Source organism: Ziziphus jujuba, chromosome 6, assembly GCF_031755915.1.
Source record: "Ziziphus jujuba cultivar Dongzao chromosome 6, ASM3175591v1".
Taxonomy (NCBI): Eukaryota; Viridiplantae; Streptophyta; class Magnoliopsida; order Rosales; family Rhamnaceae; genus Ziziphus; species Ziziphus jujuba.
Genome location: NC_083384.1, coordinates 24,396,750 through 24,413,427, shown reverse-complemented (window position 1 = coordinate 24,413,427; position 16,678 = coordinate 24,396,750). Strand labels below are relative to the sequence as shown.

Sequence of the window (16,678 nt, the reverse complement as noted above, 5' to 3'; positions counted from 1 at the left end):
TTTGTCTATGTTCTAATTTTTATCTATTTTAATATATATTAAATATTAATTTATAATAATAATAATAATAGATAAGTAGATATATAATTTGTCACATTATTTTTTTTAAGAATATTATATGTAAACTTATTTAAGTTAAATTTTAGATATTATTTGTTAATTATGATTTTTATTTTTATTTACTTAATTATTGAAAATCAATTAAAAAATAAAAAAATCTATCAGTAATGTTATAGATATTTACTTAATAATATTTATATTTTTTTTATTATTTTTGAAAAAAATAAAAAAATTAAATTTTATAAATATTTTTAAAATTTTTATAAAAATTTAAAAATTTTTATAAAACTTATTAACCGCTTAGGTCGTGAAAGATTTGATATATATTATAATGAAAATTTCGATAAAAATTATAAAAATATCAAAAATTTTAATAGATATTATAAAAATGATATATTTTTTTATTTTTTTTAAATTTTTTAACCATACATTTATATATTAATGTAAGTAAAAACATATTCCTAACTCCTGGTAAATTAAATGAGCAACGTAATAAAAATAATAAAATAAACTTTTTTATTTTTATTTTTTTTAATTGTTTCCAAAAAAACAAGTTTTTGGTAGAAAAAAACAACCGGATACTTATTTCATTTTTTTTTTTTTTATTTTAAAAGAACAGGATTTCAATTAAGCTAGGAATTTCGTCCAAACAATAATAAAAATAAGCTGCAAAATGTAAATTTTGGAGCTACCACGAAATGTCCATGGACAAAGAAAACGCAACCACACTGCAATTTACAATAAATGAATAATAATATTTAAAAATCAGGCTCTACATGCAGAAGAAGAAGAAAGGAAAAACACCATCAAATGCTGGCGACGAAATAAAATTGTTATTACATATAATACTTTTTGTTTTTATTTTATTTTTCTTTTCTTTCTAGATAAGCCCAGTAATTCGTCTGTAACATTTTCCCAACAAAACCCTCAAATTGGGAAAGTTTCAAAACTTTCCCAAGAAAATATCCTCGTCATGGAGAAACTAACTTCTCTGTAAATATTTTCCAATTCGTTGATTTTTTTTTTCTTTTTAGTTTTTTTTTGGTCGTAATTTGACTATTCAAAGATCTGAACCGGCAATGGCGTGGAACGTGTTCAAGTTCTGTACGGCGCTGCGAGCGCTCGGCTCCATCATGATCGTCTTCGTCCTTGGCATAATCTGCCTCACCTATTACGCCGTCGTTTTAGCCGATTTTGGACCCGCTCTCTTTCTCGGAGGTCTTGATTCCCTCACTGCTTTCGCTGTCTTGCTTTTGTTCCATTTTCTGGTAATAGTTTTACCATGATATTTTCTTCTTTATTTTTATTAATTTTTATAGCATCCTTGATTGGAATTTCTTTGGATTTTGAAATGGTCATGATTTTGTTGCTTAAGTAGATCCCTCTCTCTTCATATATGTTAATTTATTTTGTTTTTGGTTATTGAACTTGACTCAGGTTTTGTTTGGCTGGTAAGAAAATGATAACAAATGTAAAGAAAGTCAAAGGCTTAATGATAATGAATTTTTTGGTTGGGAAAAAAAAAAAAAAAAAAAGGACAAAGACTATACTAGTTCTACCGAGTAAATTATGAAGTTAATTTAATTTTCTAGACCTTCTCAATTTCAGCATCAGCATTGAAGAGGGATTTGATTTCTAAATTTTAAATACGGACTTGAGCTTGTTATAAATAACTACAAGATGGCAAAATGACATTGCGAAATGACATTCTCTTATTTGAAAATGTCCATTATGGAACATCTTCCATTCTACTAGCAATCTCATTAAATCCTTTTACAAGGAACAAGCATATACTATGTGAGGTCTTAGTTTTAATTTTCTATTTAATTTTCATCCACTTAAACACATCTCTGTAATAGTTTCTTTTTCGTTTTTGTGGTTATGTAGTTGGTGATGTTATTGTGGAGCTACTTTGCTGTTGTTCTGACTGATCCTGGTGGTGTTCCTCCGAATTGGAAGCCTGCAATAGATGAGGAGAGAGGCGACACAGATCCGTTGGTGGGGTCAGAATACAATCGAGAAGGTTTCAATTTGAACCAATTGACTATGCTTGGTGATCCTGCAAATGAAAGAATTCGTTTTTGTAGAAAGTGCAACCAGTATAAACCTCCTCGATGCCATCATTGTTCTGTTTGTGAGTTGTATTAATTAATTTTTTCTTTTTAATATTTAATTTAAACATCACATCTGAGCGCAGACTAATTATGTGTCGGTTTTAGGTGGAAGGTGTATATTGAAAATGGACCATCATTGTGTATGGGTCGTCAATTGTGTCGGGGCATTGAATTATAAGTACTTCCTTCTCTTCTTGGTATGTTAACTGTATTCAATATTCATAGCATTCAAGTGTGTGAAAAACTCATTTCACTTTGAAGCTTGACTGGACTACTGCATGCATTATCATTGACATGCAAATGATTAGTTTCATCTTTGGAATTATTCCTTAGTCGGTTAATTTTGCTTTTAGTCGGTTAATCATCTTTGGAATTATTCCTTAGTTTAGACCTTCATTGCATGGCAATTTGCTTTTATCTGTACAATATACCGTAACCCTTATTCTTTTATTTTGTATCTCTGAATAAGTAGTTCGTAAATGAATAAAACGATATTCGAATTGTAGAAGATGGAAAGGAAAGGGATATTAGGTGAAAGATGCTTAAATAATTCTATCTAGATTAGCTATTTAGCAAGGTTTCTTTTACCGTACCACCCTCCAATCCAGGCATCTGTTTTAACTTTCTATAAATTTTTTCGAAAGTATGCATAGCCTGGAGGATTAGAGAAAGTTGCATTTGACTTCTGGAGCTCTCAAGTAAACATAGAGATCTATGCATTAACCTTGTGGTGCTCCTTAAGAAAGCATTAATCTATTAATATTAGATCCAACAGATAATTCCCAGCTGTCTTCATAAAATTTAGGATGCGTCACTTCCCATCACCACCAATCACATATGCATTGTAAAACCAAGACAGAGTCGTACATTTATACGGGCTTAATGTTTGTATGTATCAGATTTAAATAATGAGATCAAGTGTTGAATAATTGTTTTGGTTAATGATTCTTTTCCATCCCATATCTGGTTCCAAAGATTATAGCATTTGGGTTTGGTTATTATTATTATTAGTGTTACATTGTGGTTGTAATGTAGGAATAGGCTTCTGTCCGGTCCTGTTTCCTTCTTAACTGTTATTAAGAGGGTTATCAACTTCTGTAGATAAATTGTTTACCAAAAAAAGGTCCTAAGATAAAATGTTATTTTCGGTGTGGTTTGCAATGATTGCATTTGGTTTTTTGTACATCAAGAAAATAAATTCTAGATTGATCACTCATTCTTCAATTTTCTACCAGCTTACCGATCAAGCCCATGAGTAGGACCATTGTTGATCTCATATTTTAACTTAAAAGAATTTGCTCTTAAGTTTTATTTGGGCTTAGGGCTCTTGTGTCTGGCTTCTCTGTCAGGCTATTGTGTTCCAGATTTATAATGAATTCATAGGTGGTTATAAGCTATATACATATATATATATATATAGAAAAAATTATGAAGCACATCTTTATTGGATAGCATGGTGGTTGTTCAATTTTTTCAAGGTAAGATTGTAATTTTCTTCTTTTTTGACTGTAATCCTGGTTTACACGGAGATTTGCATCAAGGAGTGGGGTACTATTGAATGTCTTGTTTAAGAATGAGTGTAGTTGCTTCAATATAGTTTACCTAGAGAAGAAATGTTAATCAATAAGAAAACTGCTCTTTGTTTAATTCATGATATTGTGCAACAAGTTATTCATAAAGAAGTTTCTTGAAAGTCTTCCCTTAAAACATGAAAAGAAAATGAGATGCAAGTGTGGTTGGTCAAGCATCCATTAAATCATATTGAAAACCAAATGTTTATTTTACCATTTATAGGCTGTCCAGAATTTAAGCATATTAGTATATATTTTTTCTTCTGCAATGGTGTTAGGCTTTCATAAGATCTGTTAAGTTTATAATACTTTGTTGATATGTTTGTTTTATGCAATTCTTGTGCTGTATGCATATTTCTACTAGCATGCTAAATTGTATATTTCTGAAGTTAACCTTAAAAAGAAGTATGATTTATATCTATATTTCTTATTGTTGATGCAGTTTTATACATTTCTTGAGACAGCTCTTGTCACTTTATCGCTATTGCCGTATTTTATATCATTTTTTACTGGTGGTGAGCTACCTGGAACACCTGGCACCCTTGCGGCAACTTTTATAACATTTGGTAAGTTCAAGGACGACCAAAGTTATTTCTTTATTTATCATTTTTACTTTTATTTTTTCATTTTTTTAAATTTTTTGTTTTTATTAACTCATTTTTATTATATTTCAACTTTCAGTTTTGAACTTGGCATTTTCATTGAGTGTTATGGGCTTTATGATTATGCATTTATCATTGGTTGCAGCTAACACCACCACGATTGAGGTGATGGGTTTGTCTCCTATGCTTTCTTGTTTTTCCAAATGAACTTATGTACTAGTATAGTATCACATAAAGCTCTTGATTGTCTGAATTGCCTTCTTTATTTATTTATGTATTTATTTTCCAGGCTTATGAAAAGAAAACTAATCCTAAATGGCAATATGACCTTGGTCGAAAGAAAAATTTTCAACAGGTTAGACCTTTTTCTTCTTGCCCTTTTACTAAGAGCTGGTTAAGGCATCATTAGTAATTGTCTTTGCAGTTTGTTTCCTTGTTGGTAGTCTTAACCTGAGCTTATGTTCCAAATAAAACATTTAGAAAGATCGCTACATGCGCATACACTAGATGGTGCTAGGTGGAAATTAACCCCATTCTAATGCTAGATCACAACATGCACATTTAGCTTGATATAAAACTTTTGTTATCATAAGGTTGAGGTTCAGCTAAGATTTTGTTATCCTTACAATTCCTGCATGGTTTGGTTTGACCTGAGCCGAGAAATGCAAGACTTGATAGCTTTAATTCACCTTTTCCTTGCTTGGTCCTCTTATAATAGTGTAGCTGCTAGTTCATGTGTTTTGTTATTTGTTTCTGTAAATGCACCATTATCATTAAACTGCTAAACTACCATATGAGGGCTGATAACCAAGAATTATTAGTTTTAAATTCTTTTTGATTTTCCTTAAGTGTTGGTCCTTGTATCACAACCTAAGAAATCGCATAATTGTAATTGTCCATTTCATATCTGCAATCCTAATAATTGTCTCTCCAAATATCACGAAGGGCTTTTTGACACCATTTTTTAACATCCTCCTGTAATTAAATGGGAATAATACGTTTTTTGGGCCTCCTTATAATCTGTGTTAAGTATAAATTTAATGTTGACTATTTCTATCTTTACTACTCCCATTGAAGTCCTAATGCAGTTATCTATTTCCATCAAGAAGGAAAAATTTGTAATGTTTGATTGAAGAATGATCGACTTTTTCCATATCAGCAGGTGTTTGGGTTGGATAAGAGGTATTGGTTCATCCCTGCATATTCAGATGATGATTTGAGACGTATTCCGGCACTGCAGGGTCTTGAATATCCAACAAAGCCAGAGTTGAATGCACTCCAGCATTTCTAAGTCTTCCGACCATAGACAGCAACACAAGGATATGAAGTAGCAGTTCTTCATGCCTATATACAGAATCGCCACTTACACTAAAAAATTGTGCTTGCCAATGACACTGTTCACCTATGTGCAGGCATCAGCTCAGGCCAAGACTTTTAGCTGATGGGATGCAGCCGGTCGAATATCTTTTGGAAAAATGGCTGGATTGGTGAACTTTCATAGATGTAAGAATAGAAAATTTCATTGTTTAGGTGGTCTTATATTGGGTAACATTGATAATTAAACAATACTTGCTGAAAGTTGGGATTTTGTAAAAAGGATGAACTAACTTCATATAGGATCATGACGAATCTCGGTGATTGTTTGATGATAAATACCATACATTTCAAAGTGGCCATAAAAAAAAAAAAAAATATGTGGTCGTTTAAAAGATTTATTTATAATGAGATAATAAATGATTTATGAACATGGATTTAGTGTCGCTCAGCGCCATTTCATTATCTTAAAGAGTGTTGAGAAACAAAATGATGAAAATGAGGGAGGACTGAATGAGTGAAAGATGAAACTTAAAAACTTTTTCGTGAAACCTTAAATGATTGAAAAATACAATGACTTTGCTAAGAAGTAAAATCTAACAAAAAGAAGCAAAAATTTATTGCAGGAGGGACGCAAGAATTTTTCTGAAAGTTGCAAACCTCTGGGGGTTAAATCTCGTTAGATAATAAGAATAGATCTGAAACCTTATGGATTACTATTGATCCTTGAAAAAGATCAACATCAAATGCAGGCCAATCTCTCTTCAAGTTGATTATGTAGGATTTTGAAAGAAATGGTGAATTTAATGTTGGAACCATACAACCGAAGTTAATAATCGCACAGTTGAATAAGATATAAGATAGATATATTTTAATTATTCATTACTAATATGTAGTAGTGCAGAAAATGTCTTTTTAAATCTGCAGAATCATTTAAATTGTACTCTATGTAATAAATTTGCATAAGAACGGACCTGATAATAAAATAAACAATAAGGAAAACTACATTAAAATCTCACAGTTTTTGTTTTTTTTGTTTTTTTTTTTCTGAAAATGCATTATTTTTTTTATTGAGATTCTTAATTTGTAGAAAATAATATGTAGAATCTTATATAACTGGAAGCTATTAAGTTGCTCACCCCAATTCTCCTTGGGTTTTATAATATTTGAGCCCCATTAATGGGCTCATTTTTGCAATTTAACAACTAATTAAATAGGCTCTGTCATTTAATAAACTAGTTTGGGGATTCTATAGTTCATTATTAATTAAAGCTCATGATCAATGAATTAACTTTCTTCAAGAGTATAAATTCAACAATCTACCATTTGCTATGAACAATTCTAGTATTCTAATCTAATCTGATGCTACTCCACTAAAAGTCCACATTTGAACTCTAAGATTAATAATGTTTATATTAAATTTATTTTTCTTTTGTAAAATATCAATAATTAATTGATAATATTTTTTGTCAATTAATTAATTAATTATTTTTTTTGACTTATCAGTTTCTCTAATAGGTCCAATGCACTAACCAGTGATTTTTAATATCCGAGGATCGAAACATAGCAAAAAGATATTTCATACAAATTCCATTTTGTATATTTAATAAATTCTTGATAATCATAAAACCATAATTCTCAAATCATCGAGATATTAGTTGTTTATGATAAACCTCACTTATTGATAACTCAAAGATATTTGCCATTTGTAATTCATTTTAATATTTTATAATACTCAAGACAGATTATTTTATAAAATATTACAGTCTAAATACAGTATCCAACTTTATTTAACAACTGTGAGACAATTTATTAGTTATGAGAATCCATGATCATGTCTTTCATGAACTTATCCATATGATCATATACTAAATAATTAATTTAGAACTTCTACATAAAATATAATGTGCATAAACATTAAAAAATCTCCATATTATTAAATAAAAAAATAAAATTATAACTTGTCCTACTCTTAGTGTACAAATGTAACCAACTCCTACTACTTATAAAGTAAGTCTAGGGCTCTCTCTAAACCTATACTATCTATATGCTTTTCAAATACTTGTTGAGGAATCAATATCCACTTGGATATCTGAGTTTGTATAACCAAGGGCTCTCATATGTCCACTAGAATATAACAAACATATAATCTATCGTTATCTTTAAATACTTGAGTATATGTTTTATTGCAATCCATATTTCACTCTAAGATTTGATTAGAACCGACTCACTACTCTCACTGCATAGTAGATATCTGGCATAGTGCACAATATGACATATATGAGACTACCATTTATCGAAGCATAAGATTTCTTACTCATGAATTCTTTCTCCTCAAGAATTTTTGGTGATTACTCCTCAGAAAGATGCATTCCATGTCTAAAGGTAAGAATCCCCTCTTAGAAGTCTCCAAGCCATACCTAATCACTCTTTTTTTTTAATCAATATAGGAAGCTTACATTCTCGTAAAAATTTGATCTCTATAATATAGTTAGCTTCATCGAAGTCCCTTTTATATCAAATTGTTTTTTTATGTAACTATTTACGTCTGATAACACCTTCATATTGTTTCCTATTAAAAGGTTATTATCTGGTCCTCTCTTATTCTTGTAGATTTACTTGCACCCCATGGGTTTTACTCCTTTAGATGTTTCTACAAGAGACCGAACTGAGTTAGAATACATAAATTTCATCTCAAGGTCTGTGGTCTTTTTCTACTGTTACACATTAACATCCATCAATACTTTCTTGTAAGTGGTAGGTCATCATATGGATTATCCATAACGATCTGATACATCTCACCTAACAAGGCATAATTTGTAGGTTTATGTATCTCTCTTCCACTATGAGTTTTCTGCACAGGCTATTGTATGTGTACAAAGAAATCCAAATTCAGTGATTACGGTGGTGGATCATTAATTTCTTCATTATCATGTTTTTGTTCACCTTTGGATAATTTAGAAGAAAAACAAAAATTGCACTTTTATTATGGTTTTAGGATTTTATAACATCTTGGGCCCAGTTAATGGGCTACTTCTTGCATTTTAATAACTAGTTAAATGAGCTTATCATTTAATAAGCTAGTTTGGGATTTTACAGTTCATTATTAATCAAGACTCTTAAGAAATGGATTAGCTTGCTTCAAGAATATAAATCCAACATCTATATATATGTTTTTTCTTTTTTTTCTTTTTTTTTTTTGCATTTTTGAAATTGAATGCATCTATAATTCTATACATGATGGGCTCTTTGAAAACTAGTGGCTAGAAATTTAGCAAATTGACCAAATACATGCAAGACTTTACATAGTTTCAAGCGAGTCTAATAAGAAATTAGTTTTATACTTATCCACCATATAATTTGAAAACAAAAACATATTAGCGATTCTAATAAGAAATTAAGTTTGTACTTATCCACCACATAATTTGAAAGCATAAACATATTTCAAGGCACACGTTGTTAAAATTTCAAGCACGTGTGAAAAAATTCCACTTCAAGTTTGGCTACTAATTGTTTTGTTTTAGCATTTTGTGTCTCATTTTCTTGGAAAAATCGCCAATCTTTGTCAGATATTAAGTATATGGTCAAACAAAGAAAAGATATTTACGCCATCTCCACCCTCCATTCTTATGCATCAAGATCAATGGACGGTGTGCAGCATATCAGATGACAATAGGAGAAAAGTCTTGATCAGCAATTGCAATCTGTATGCGACATCAGTTTTCCTTAGTTTCCAAGCTTTTCTATATTATATAAAGTATTTTTGGTAATATTCTATAGTATATAATGCAAGATTTCAATTCTCATCTTCTTCATATGGTACTAGTTCCAATACGAAGAACTTTGTTGTTATTAAGCAGAACAATTTTCTTCGAGCTGCAATAATTTCTTTTATCCAAGGAGTAGTTTTGCCTCATCGTCAATATTGTAACTCCAAATATTTCAGAAGCTTTATATTAACTAAAACAATTTCCACCAAACAGCATCGATCTTTGGCAATCCAAAGCGAAAATGGAGAGCTAATATCTTTCTCTTTTCTGTTTAGGAAGAATGTCTAGTGTTGATAAATATTTAGGGGCAAAGCCATTTTCTGCTGCATACAAGGAGAAGTTTCATGGAAGCATATGATTTAGATTGATAAAATATTTACTTGAATTTGGAATTAGTTTGAAGACTGACAAATTTGCGCTCCTTACTTGTTTTGCATTTGGTGTTCTGCAGACTCTTTCACGGAAATTTGAGGTATAACTTGCTATTTCTATGTATTTTGTTGATTCCTTTTATTTTATATGAAGATATATATATATATATATATATATATATATATATATATATATATATATATTTGTTCAGTTTACTAAAATGCTGATAAATATTTGGATTTCAGAAAGAATTTGTGCAAGACTCTGAAAGAGTAAAATCAGTGGATTTTCATCCAACTGAGCCATGGTTATTAATTAACTCTCCTAAGTCTTCTGCATCTCTAAATCTTTTGTTGCTGTTGTTGTTGCAATATAAGCGTATAATGGTTTTCATGCAGGATTCTGGCAAGTTTGTACTCAGGAACTGTCTGCATCTGGGACTACCAGACAAAATGTTTCAATATTTAGACATATTGCTAAATTTATTATACTATTTCAGACATTGGAGAGATCTTTCAAGCTAACCGAATGACCTGGTACATTACACATTTCCCTTACAGAATAAGTGGAAGTTCCCACTTGCATATTGTTCTCAACATGCTCAAATTTTTATCTGCTGCTTGCAGTCAGACCAGCAAAGTTCGTAGCAAGCAAACACTGGATTGTTGCTGGAGCTGATGACAAATTTATAAGGGCCTATAACTATGATACAATGGCAAAGATAGTAGAATTTGAAGCACGCGACGATTTCATTAGGTCTGTGGCTGTTCATCCCACTCTTCCATATCTGCTGTCAGCATCTGATAACAAGGTTGTAAAGCTTTGGGATTGGGGAAAAGATTGGATATGCACTCAGATCCTTGAGGGACATTCCCATTATATGATGCAAGTGTCATTCAATCCAAAAGAGATGAGTACTTTTGCCACTGCTTCGCTTGATGTCACTATTAAGGTGTATATATACATTAATTGCAGAACATTTGGTAACCATTTTATTTAAATTTTGTTCTTTTTGAAATTTATACTTTTGCAATGCCTCATTGGAAATATATGGAACATTGGCTCTCCTGCTTCAACTTTTACATTAGAAGGTCATGCACAAGGAGTGAATGGTGTTGATTACTTCGTTTGTGGCAATAAAACTTTTTTACTTGGTGACTCTGATGATTATACTAAGGTTGGCAAGCATATCAGCAGGTCTTTTCCATCTATGCATACGTCTAATAGTACATTCAGAAATATTTATCTTATGGAAGTTGCATGTATGGGACTATCAAACCAAAAGCTGTGTGCAGACGCTAGAATGTCATGTGAACAATGTTACAGCAGTTTGTTTTCATCCAGAGCTTCCCATAATAATTACAGCTTCTGAAGATGGGACTATTCGCATATGGCATGCCAGCGCACATAGGTGACTTGATTTCATGACTCAAAATCTCTACATAGTAAATAGACTTGACTGCCTCAGTTATTTTTCAATGAATTAAAAGCTAATGGATCTTGTGACATCTATTCTGCACCCTTATTGAATAATGTTTCCTTTATAAACTCAAAATAATTCACAGGCTAGAGAGCTCATTGAACTTTGCTTCTGAAAAAGTTTGGGGTATTGGATACATGAAAGGATCAAACCAGTAAGTTTTTCTTGTTTTTTGTATTATAGATTCCTTTGAGTTTTGTCAAGTATTAGCTAAATGACAATTGACAATTTACACCTAATTTGTTTACTGCGTATAATTTTCTCTTACTTATATAACTACTACTCTCTCTACAGCGTTGTGTTTGGTTGTGACATTGGAACCATTATGGTCAAAATGAATGGTTCTTGTGGTTAAGATTCTCTCTATCTTCAACCAGAGGAGGAAGTTATATATAAAAAAGGAATAATTCAAGAGCATGGTTGAACAAGAATAAAGATTCTATTTTTTAGGGTTTTAAAAATAACATTTCTTATATTAATTGGTCTTCAGAAAACCCGAAACTAGTTTTCTAGGTAATGGCCAGTAAAGGTCTAAGCAGCTGCTGCTGTCCTACTTCTAGCATTGTCTGCAGGGAATTGTCATGTTGATCAGGTAAAGTTGAAGAACAGAAAGCAGAAAATTTTTTTACTGTTACTTTTGTTGTTGCCAATGCTGTTTCTTTTGTGTGATATGAAACAAGTACCAGACTGAGTAAGCCAATAGATGTGAATATATGGTGTGATTTATGGTTACTCTTCAATAATATTGATTGTGAAATCAGTAAATTGAATTTTCACTCATGACTTCTCTCTCAAATGAAAAACTCATTTTGCAGCAATGTTATTTATTAGTATTGTCTCACCTTTTTACAACAATTTCTAATCCACGTTACTTATGATTCGATAATGAAGAATATTAATCCACCCAAAAAAATAATAATAATAATAATGCATAATATTAAAACTCCATTGATAAATGCATTAATCTATCAATGCACCGTGTAGCACAATGGATGACAACAGAGACATTTTTTTTTTTTTCCTAAAAATTCTAAAATCATTGAAAGTCCGATATTTCTAATAAAAAGTTTATATAACATAAATTATTTTTTAAAAAAATATAAATATAAATTTTTTTAAGATAAAAATCGGATGGATAATGTGTTTGTGGGTTTGATTTTAAGATTTGTTCAATTTGTTCACTGTACATGTACACTTCCATGTGTAATGATGTACTTCATGGCGCAAAAAAGCAGATATGATCTTTTATTTATTATTTTATTTATTTATTTTTTTTCTTTTTGTTTAAATTCCTTGCATTGGCTGCGTAACTATGTTCTTCATTTCAGGGCGGAATGGAAAGCACCTTAGGAAACCCGCCTTCCCCTTGTTTGGACAGACGAAGCCTTTTCTTTTTCTTTAGTTTACATCCACTAATAGGCCAAGCCTAACCATCCTCTCGGTTTCGGTTTCGGTTTTTGTTTTTGTTTTTTAGTTTTTTTTTTTTTTTCCTTTCCATTTCATAGTTTTTTTTTTTTTTTTTTTTTTTAACAACTCCCTTTCATAGTTAGAAAAAGATCATAATTTGGATTTTTCATATTGTGACATATATTTTTAAATGGGATATAATGGTTATATTTGTCCCAAATAATGATTCAACCATGGTTATATTTGTCCCAAATAATGATTCTGCTAGTACTGCTTTGTAACATCGATAAAATTACCAAACAGCATTATCAATTTAACACAATCAACTTCCTTTTTATGGTCAATAATTTTGAATAAAATAATAAACTAGAAAAATTAAAAAATAAAACAAAATAATACACATCTTTTCATTTACAAATTATCTTTTGTAATAGCAATTAATTATATAGAATTGTTTAGGAATTCTTTTTCAACTAAAGCTGCCCAATCATATATCTGTTGTCATACATTTGATAATGATAACTGTTTTCTTCTGAAAAAAGGATTTTATTTTATTTCATTTAAAATTTAAAATTGTTTTTTTATTATATCGGTTGCATTTAACCTAATAAAATATTAAAATATATATTCTTTACGTTATAATTGAGGTTGCCATACTTGCAAAAAGGTGAGCTGCCTTTAGATTATTTTCAAAATGATAAAATGTATGAAAAACGATATGAAAAACGATTTGTGTAGTTAAAGAATGCCAGTGTCACTAACAATACCTAAAATATATATAGGAAGCTTTTAAACCTATATGGGAAGCTTTTAAAAACCTATTATCACTAAAATTTTGTTTTATTGAAAAAAAAAATACCATATATACTAAATTTCAAATAAAAAATGTAAGTAGTATTGTGTAGATAGAATCCATCAACTAAAATATTATTTATCTTAAAATTTAAAAATATTACGTGGGAAGCTTTTAAGCCTATTAGCAATAAAATTTTGTTTTGCTGTAAAAAAATATTATACATACAAAAAAATAAGTAAACATTCCTTAGCAAACAAATAAAATAGTGAAAATATATAAGCATATATTTTTTCTCTCCTAAATTATGGTGATATGTTGGTTATAAATTAAAAAAAAAAGTATATATTAATATTGTTAGAATTATTGAATGAGAAAAGGTAGTACTTAAAATAGATATTTATGAATTTAAAGGCAGCATTCACCCTTTATGCAAGAGCACATGTTTATCCAATTTTCAAAAAAAAAAATAAAAAAAAAGCTAAAATGCAAGTAGTGTAGCATAAACCGAATCCATCAACTAAAGCGCTTATCTTAAAATTTACAAATATTATCTGAATTATATATGGAAAATTTTTAAACTTATTGGCTTTAAGATTTGGTTTATTGTAACAAATAGTATGCACACACAAAAAAAGTAAAAATTCGTTAGCAAACAAATAAAATAATTAGAATCTATAAGCATGTATTTTGTCGCTCCTAAATTATAGTAATTTCTTGGTTATAAAGTTAGTGTCTGTTTGAGAGTAATTTTGAAAAGGTTACAATCACTATCAAATAGAAAAGAAAAAATAAAAAAAGTGCTTCATATAATGCTTGGTAACAAAATGTATAATGATTTTGTTATTAAAAAATTACCTATTAGATGATTCTGGAAGAAGCACCAACTATTTTTCTTAGAAATCACTCTTAAATGGACTTTTACAAAAGCAAAAAAAGTGCATATATTAATTTTGATTGAGTTATCGAACACAAGAAGGCAATCTCAAAATAGATATTAATTAATTTAAAGGCAGTAATCATTCTTTATGCAATAACATATATTTGCCCAATTTTCAAATAAAAAAATTATAAATAGTGCAACATAAACAGAATCCATCAACAAAAAACTGAAATATATATGGAAAGCTTTTAAACTTATCGGCATTAAGATTTTGTTTTATTGTAAAAAAAAAAAAAAAATACTATACATGCTACAAGTAAAATTTACATAGCAAACAAATAAAATAATAAAATTCTATAACCATGTATGGTTTTATCTCAGAATTATGGTTATTTGTTATAAATTAAAAAAAAAATAATACATTACAATATATGATTATACACTGGATTTTATGACTTTTTTTAAATTATTGGCTTAATCCCTGAATTTTGCTCATAGTTACACTTTGATCCCTGCAATTTTTTTATTTTTATTTTATTTTATTTTATTTTTTTTACGTTTTGGTCCTTAAACTTCACTTGTAGATACTTTAATCCTAAAAATATTTTTAATCTAGTTTTTAATAGTTTTGAGACATATAATATACTTACTATGATATGGATCAAAGTGACAAAAAAACAAAACTTATAGATCAAAATACAACTATGAATATAGTTTAGAGACTAACAAAAAAATTGTATGATGAGATGAATTTCGTCTAGATCTTCTTTATTAGTTATGGTTCTTTATTTGCGAATATAGATATAATTTTTGTATGTGAGAAAACCGATTAATGATCATGATACACTCTTACCTTACTCTATTTTTTTTTTTTTTTTAAGTGATCTTTCTTCATTTTTTATTGCCTTATATGCGTTGATTTATGTAGGATTACCAACAAGTAATATTATGATATGACCAAGTTCTATTAAGTGGAAAACAGAGCTAAAGTTGTGTTTTGAACATGTACAAGATCCCAAAGTTTATAGGTAAAATGTGTTTTGCCGTTTTTGAATATTTAGGAGATTTCATGCTAACTTTCAAAAATATTTATTTATTACAAAACCAGTAACTTGTTGAGTTATATGTTCATTTATTACTGTTATGGTTTCATGTTTGCCTTATTTTCATGACAAATAGTTGAATTTGACATAACTTTGATTTTATTTAATTGTTCTTTCTTTTCTTTTAATTTATTAGTTTGTCAGGTTAGTCCTTCGAAAAGCATTTATGCTCGGTGCTAGTCTTGCCAGGGCGTCCCAAAAATCTCTCTGGGCATGAAAATTTGAGCATTACTCTCAAAGAGTGTCACCCTACTACTCTCATTCACCTCACTAATGCCTTTATGTAATGCCTTTATGCCTATCCACCGTTAATGCAACCAATTCAATCATTTTCTTTGTAGTTCCATGGGTTATTTTTTCCAACAAAGTACCATGATCAGATGCACTAATATGATCCTCTAATTAGCTCCTCAACCATGAATTAAAGGGAATTAGATCTATAGATGGGTGATCTTGAAATAATATTGGAGCCCCTAGCCCCTTTTCTCCCATTAGCTCTAGATTTATTTTGGTCAAATATTTGATGTTCCATAAATTTGTTACGAAATTTTAGAGACAATTACTGCTCTTAGTGTTTATGTTAAAGATATCCATGAAATTAGTAAATTAATATTAAAGAAATAATAATTTATTAATTTAATAATTATTATATATATTTAATTATAATACCTGAAAGGCTTACGCCCTAACACTTTTAAGGCTTACACCTTGACTCATGACATATAAAATGTTCCACCTTATACTTTCGTCTTTTAAAACACTGTGTAGGGCTTTGTAAGGTGGCTAAGAATTGTTATTAAACTGTATTGTTGGGTTTTTTTTTTTTTATTATTTTTTTTAAAAACATTGGATATTATTATTTTATTGTTTGGAGAAGATTTTTGTTATAGTACATTATTTTTAAGCTATCAATGACAGATTTAGGCTTAAAGTTTTACATTTTGGAATTTTAAATTTTGTGGTGTGACCAGAAATGTGTTCAAAACTAAAATGGAGTTTTAGGGTTAGGATTCGGGTGGCTATGGATATGAGAGGAAGAAAATGACTTTCCAACAGAAAGTCATTGATAAAAGGTTTTGGAAATTGAAGTTTTTGATGGGTTGGAGAATTGACCTTTTATACTATAAGGCTCCATTTTGAGATGCATGATTGAATTAAATTACATATAGATAACAGGATTGGATTGGATTGGAGTATACAAAATTTGAT

The 16,678-nt window shown here is 29.6% G+C and overlaps 1 protein-coding gene and 1 long non-coding RNA gene across 3 annotated transcripts; both read left to right on the top strand.

The window, feature by feature from the left end:
• Positions 1-765: 765 nt before the first annotated feature.
• On the top strand, positions 766-6,098 carry LOC107430245 (probable protein S-acyltransferase 14). 2 transcript variants are annotated; one of them, XM_016041064.4, is made up of 7 exons: positions 766-1,328; positions 1,948-2,194; positions 2,280-2,371; positions 4,188-4,311; positions 4,427-4,512; positions 4,637-4,702; positions 5,507-6,098. In XM_016041064.4, the coding sequence occupies exons 1-7, from the start codon at positions 1,140-1,142 to the stop codon at positions 5,636-5,638; spliced, it is 936 nt and encodes a 311-aa protein (XP_015896550.3). In that variant the 5' UTR covers positions 766-1,139; the 3' UTR covers positions 5,639-6,098. The 2 variants fall into 2 exon arrangements, with proteins under 2 accessions (XP_015896550.3, XP_015896551.3); XM_016041065.4 differs by having other exon boundaries at positions 776-1,328; positions 5,510-6,098.
• Positions 6,099-9,256: 3,158 nt separating this feature from the next.
• LOC112493295 (uncharacterized) lies at positions 9,257-12,039 on the top strand. Its single transcript, XR_007238143.2, has 6 exons — positions 9,257-9,903; positions 10,049-10,110; positions 10,202-10,339; positions 10,430-11,214; positions 11,369-11,437; positions 11,578-12,039. It is a non-coding gene; the product is annotated as an uncharacterized LOC112493295 (long non-coding RNA).
• Positions 12,040-16,678: the final 4,639 nt, after the last annotated feature.

Bases quoted from the DNA above. Each gene is read 5' to 3' on its own strand.
- LOC107430245 (XM_016041064.4), top strand. From the start codon at position 1,140: ATGGCGTGGAACGTGTTCAAGTTCTGTACGGCGCTGCGAGCGCTCGGC. The intron at 4,312-4,426 runs GTAAGTTCAAGG...TTCAACTTTCAG, and splicing joins GGCAACTTTTATAACATTTG to TTTTGAACTTGGCATTTTCA. The intron at 4,513-4,636 runs GTGATGGGTTTG...TTTATTTTCCAG, and splicing joins CTAACACCACCACGATTGAG to GCTTATGAAAAGAAAACTAA.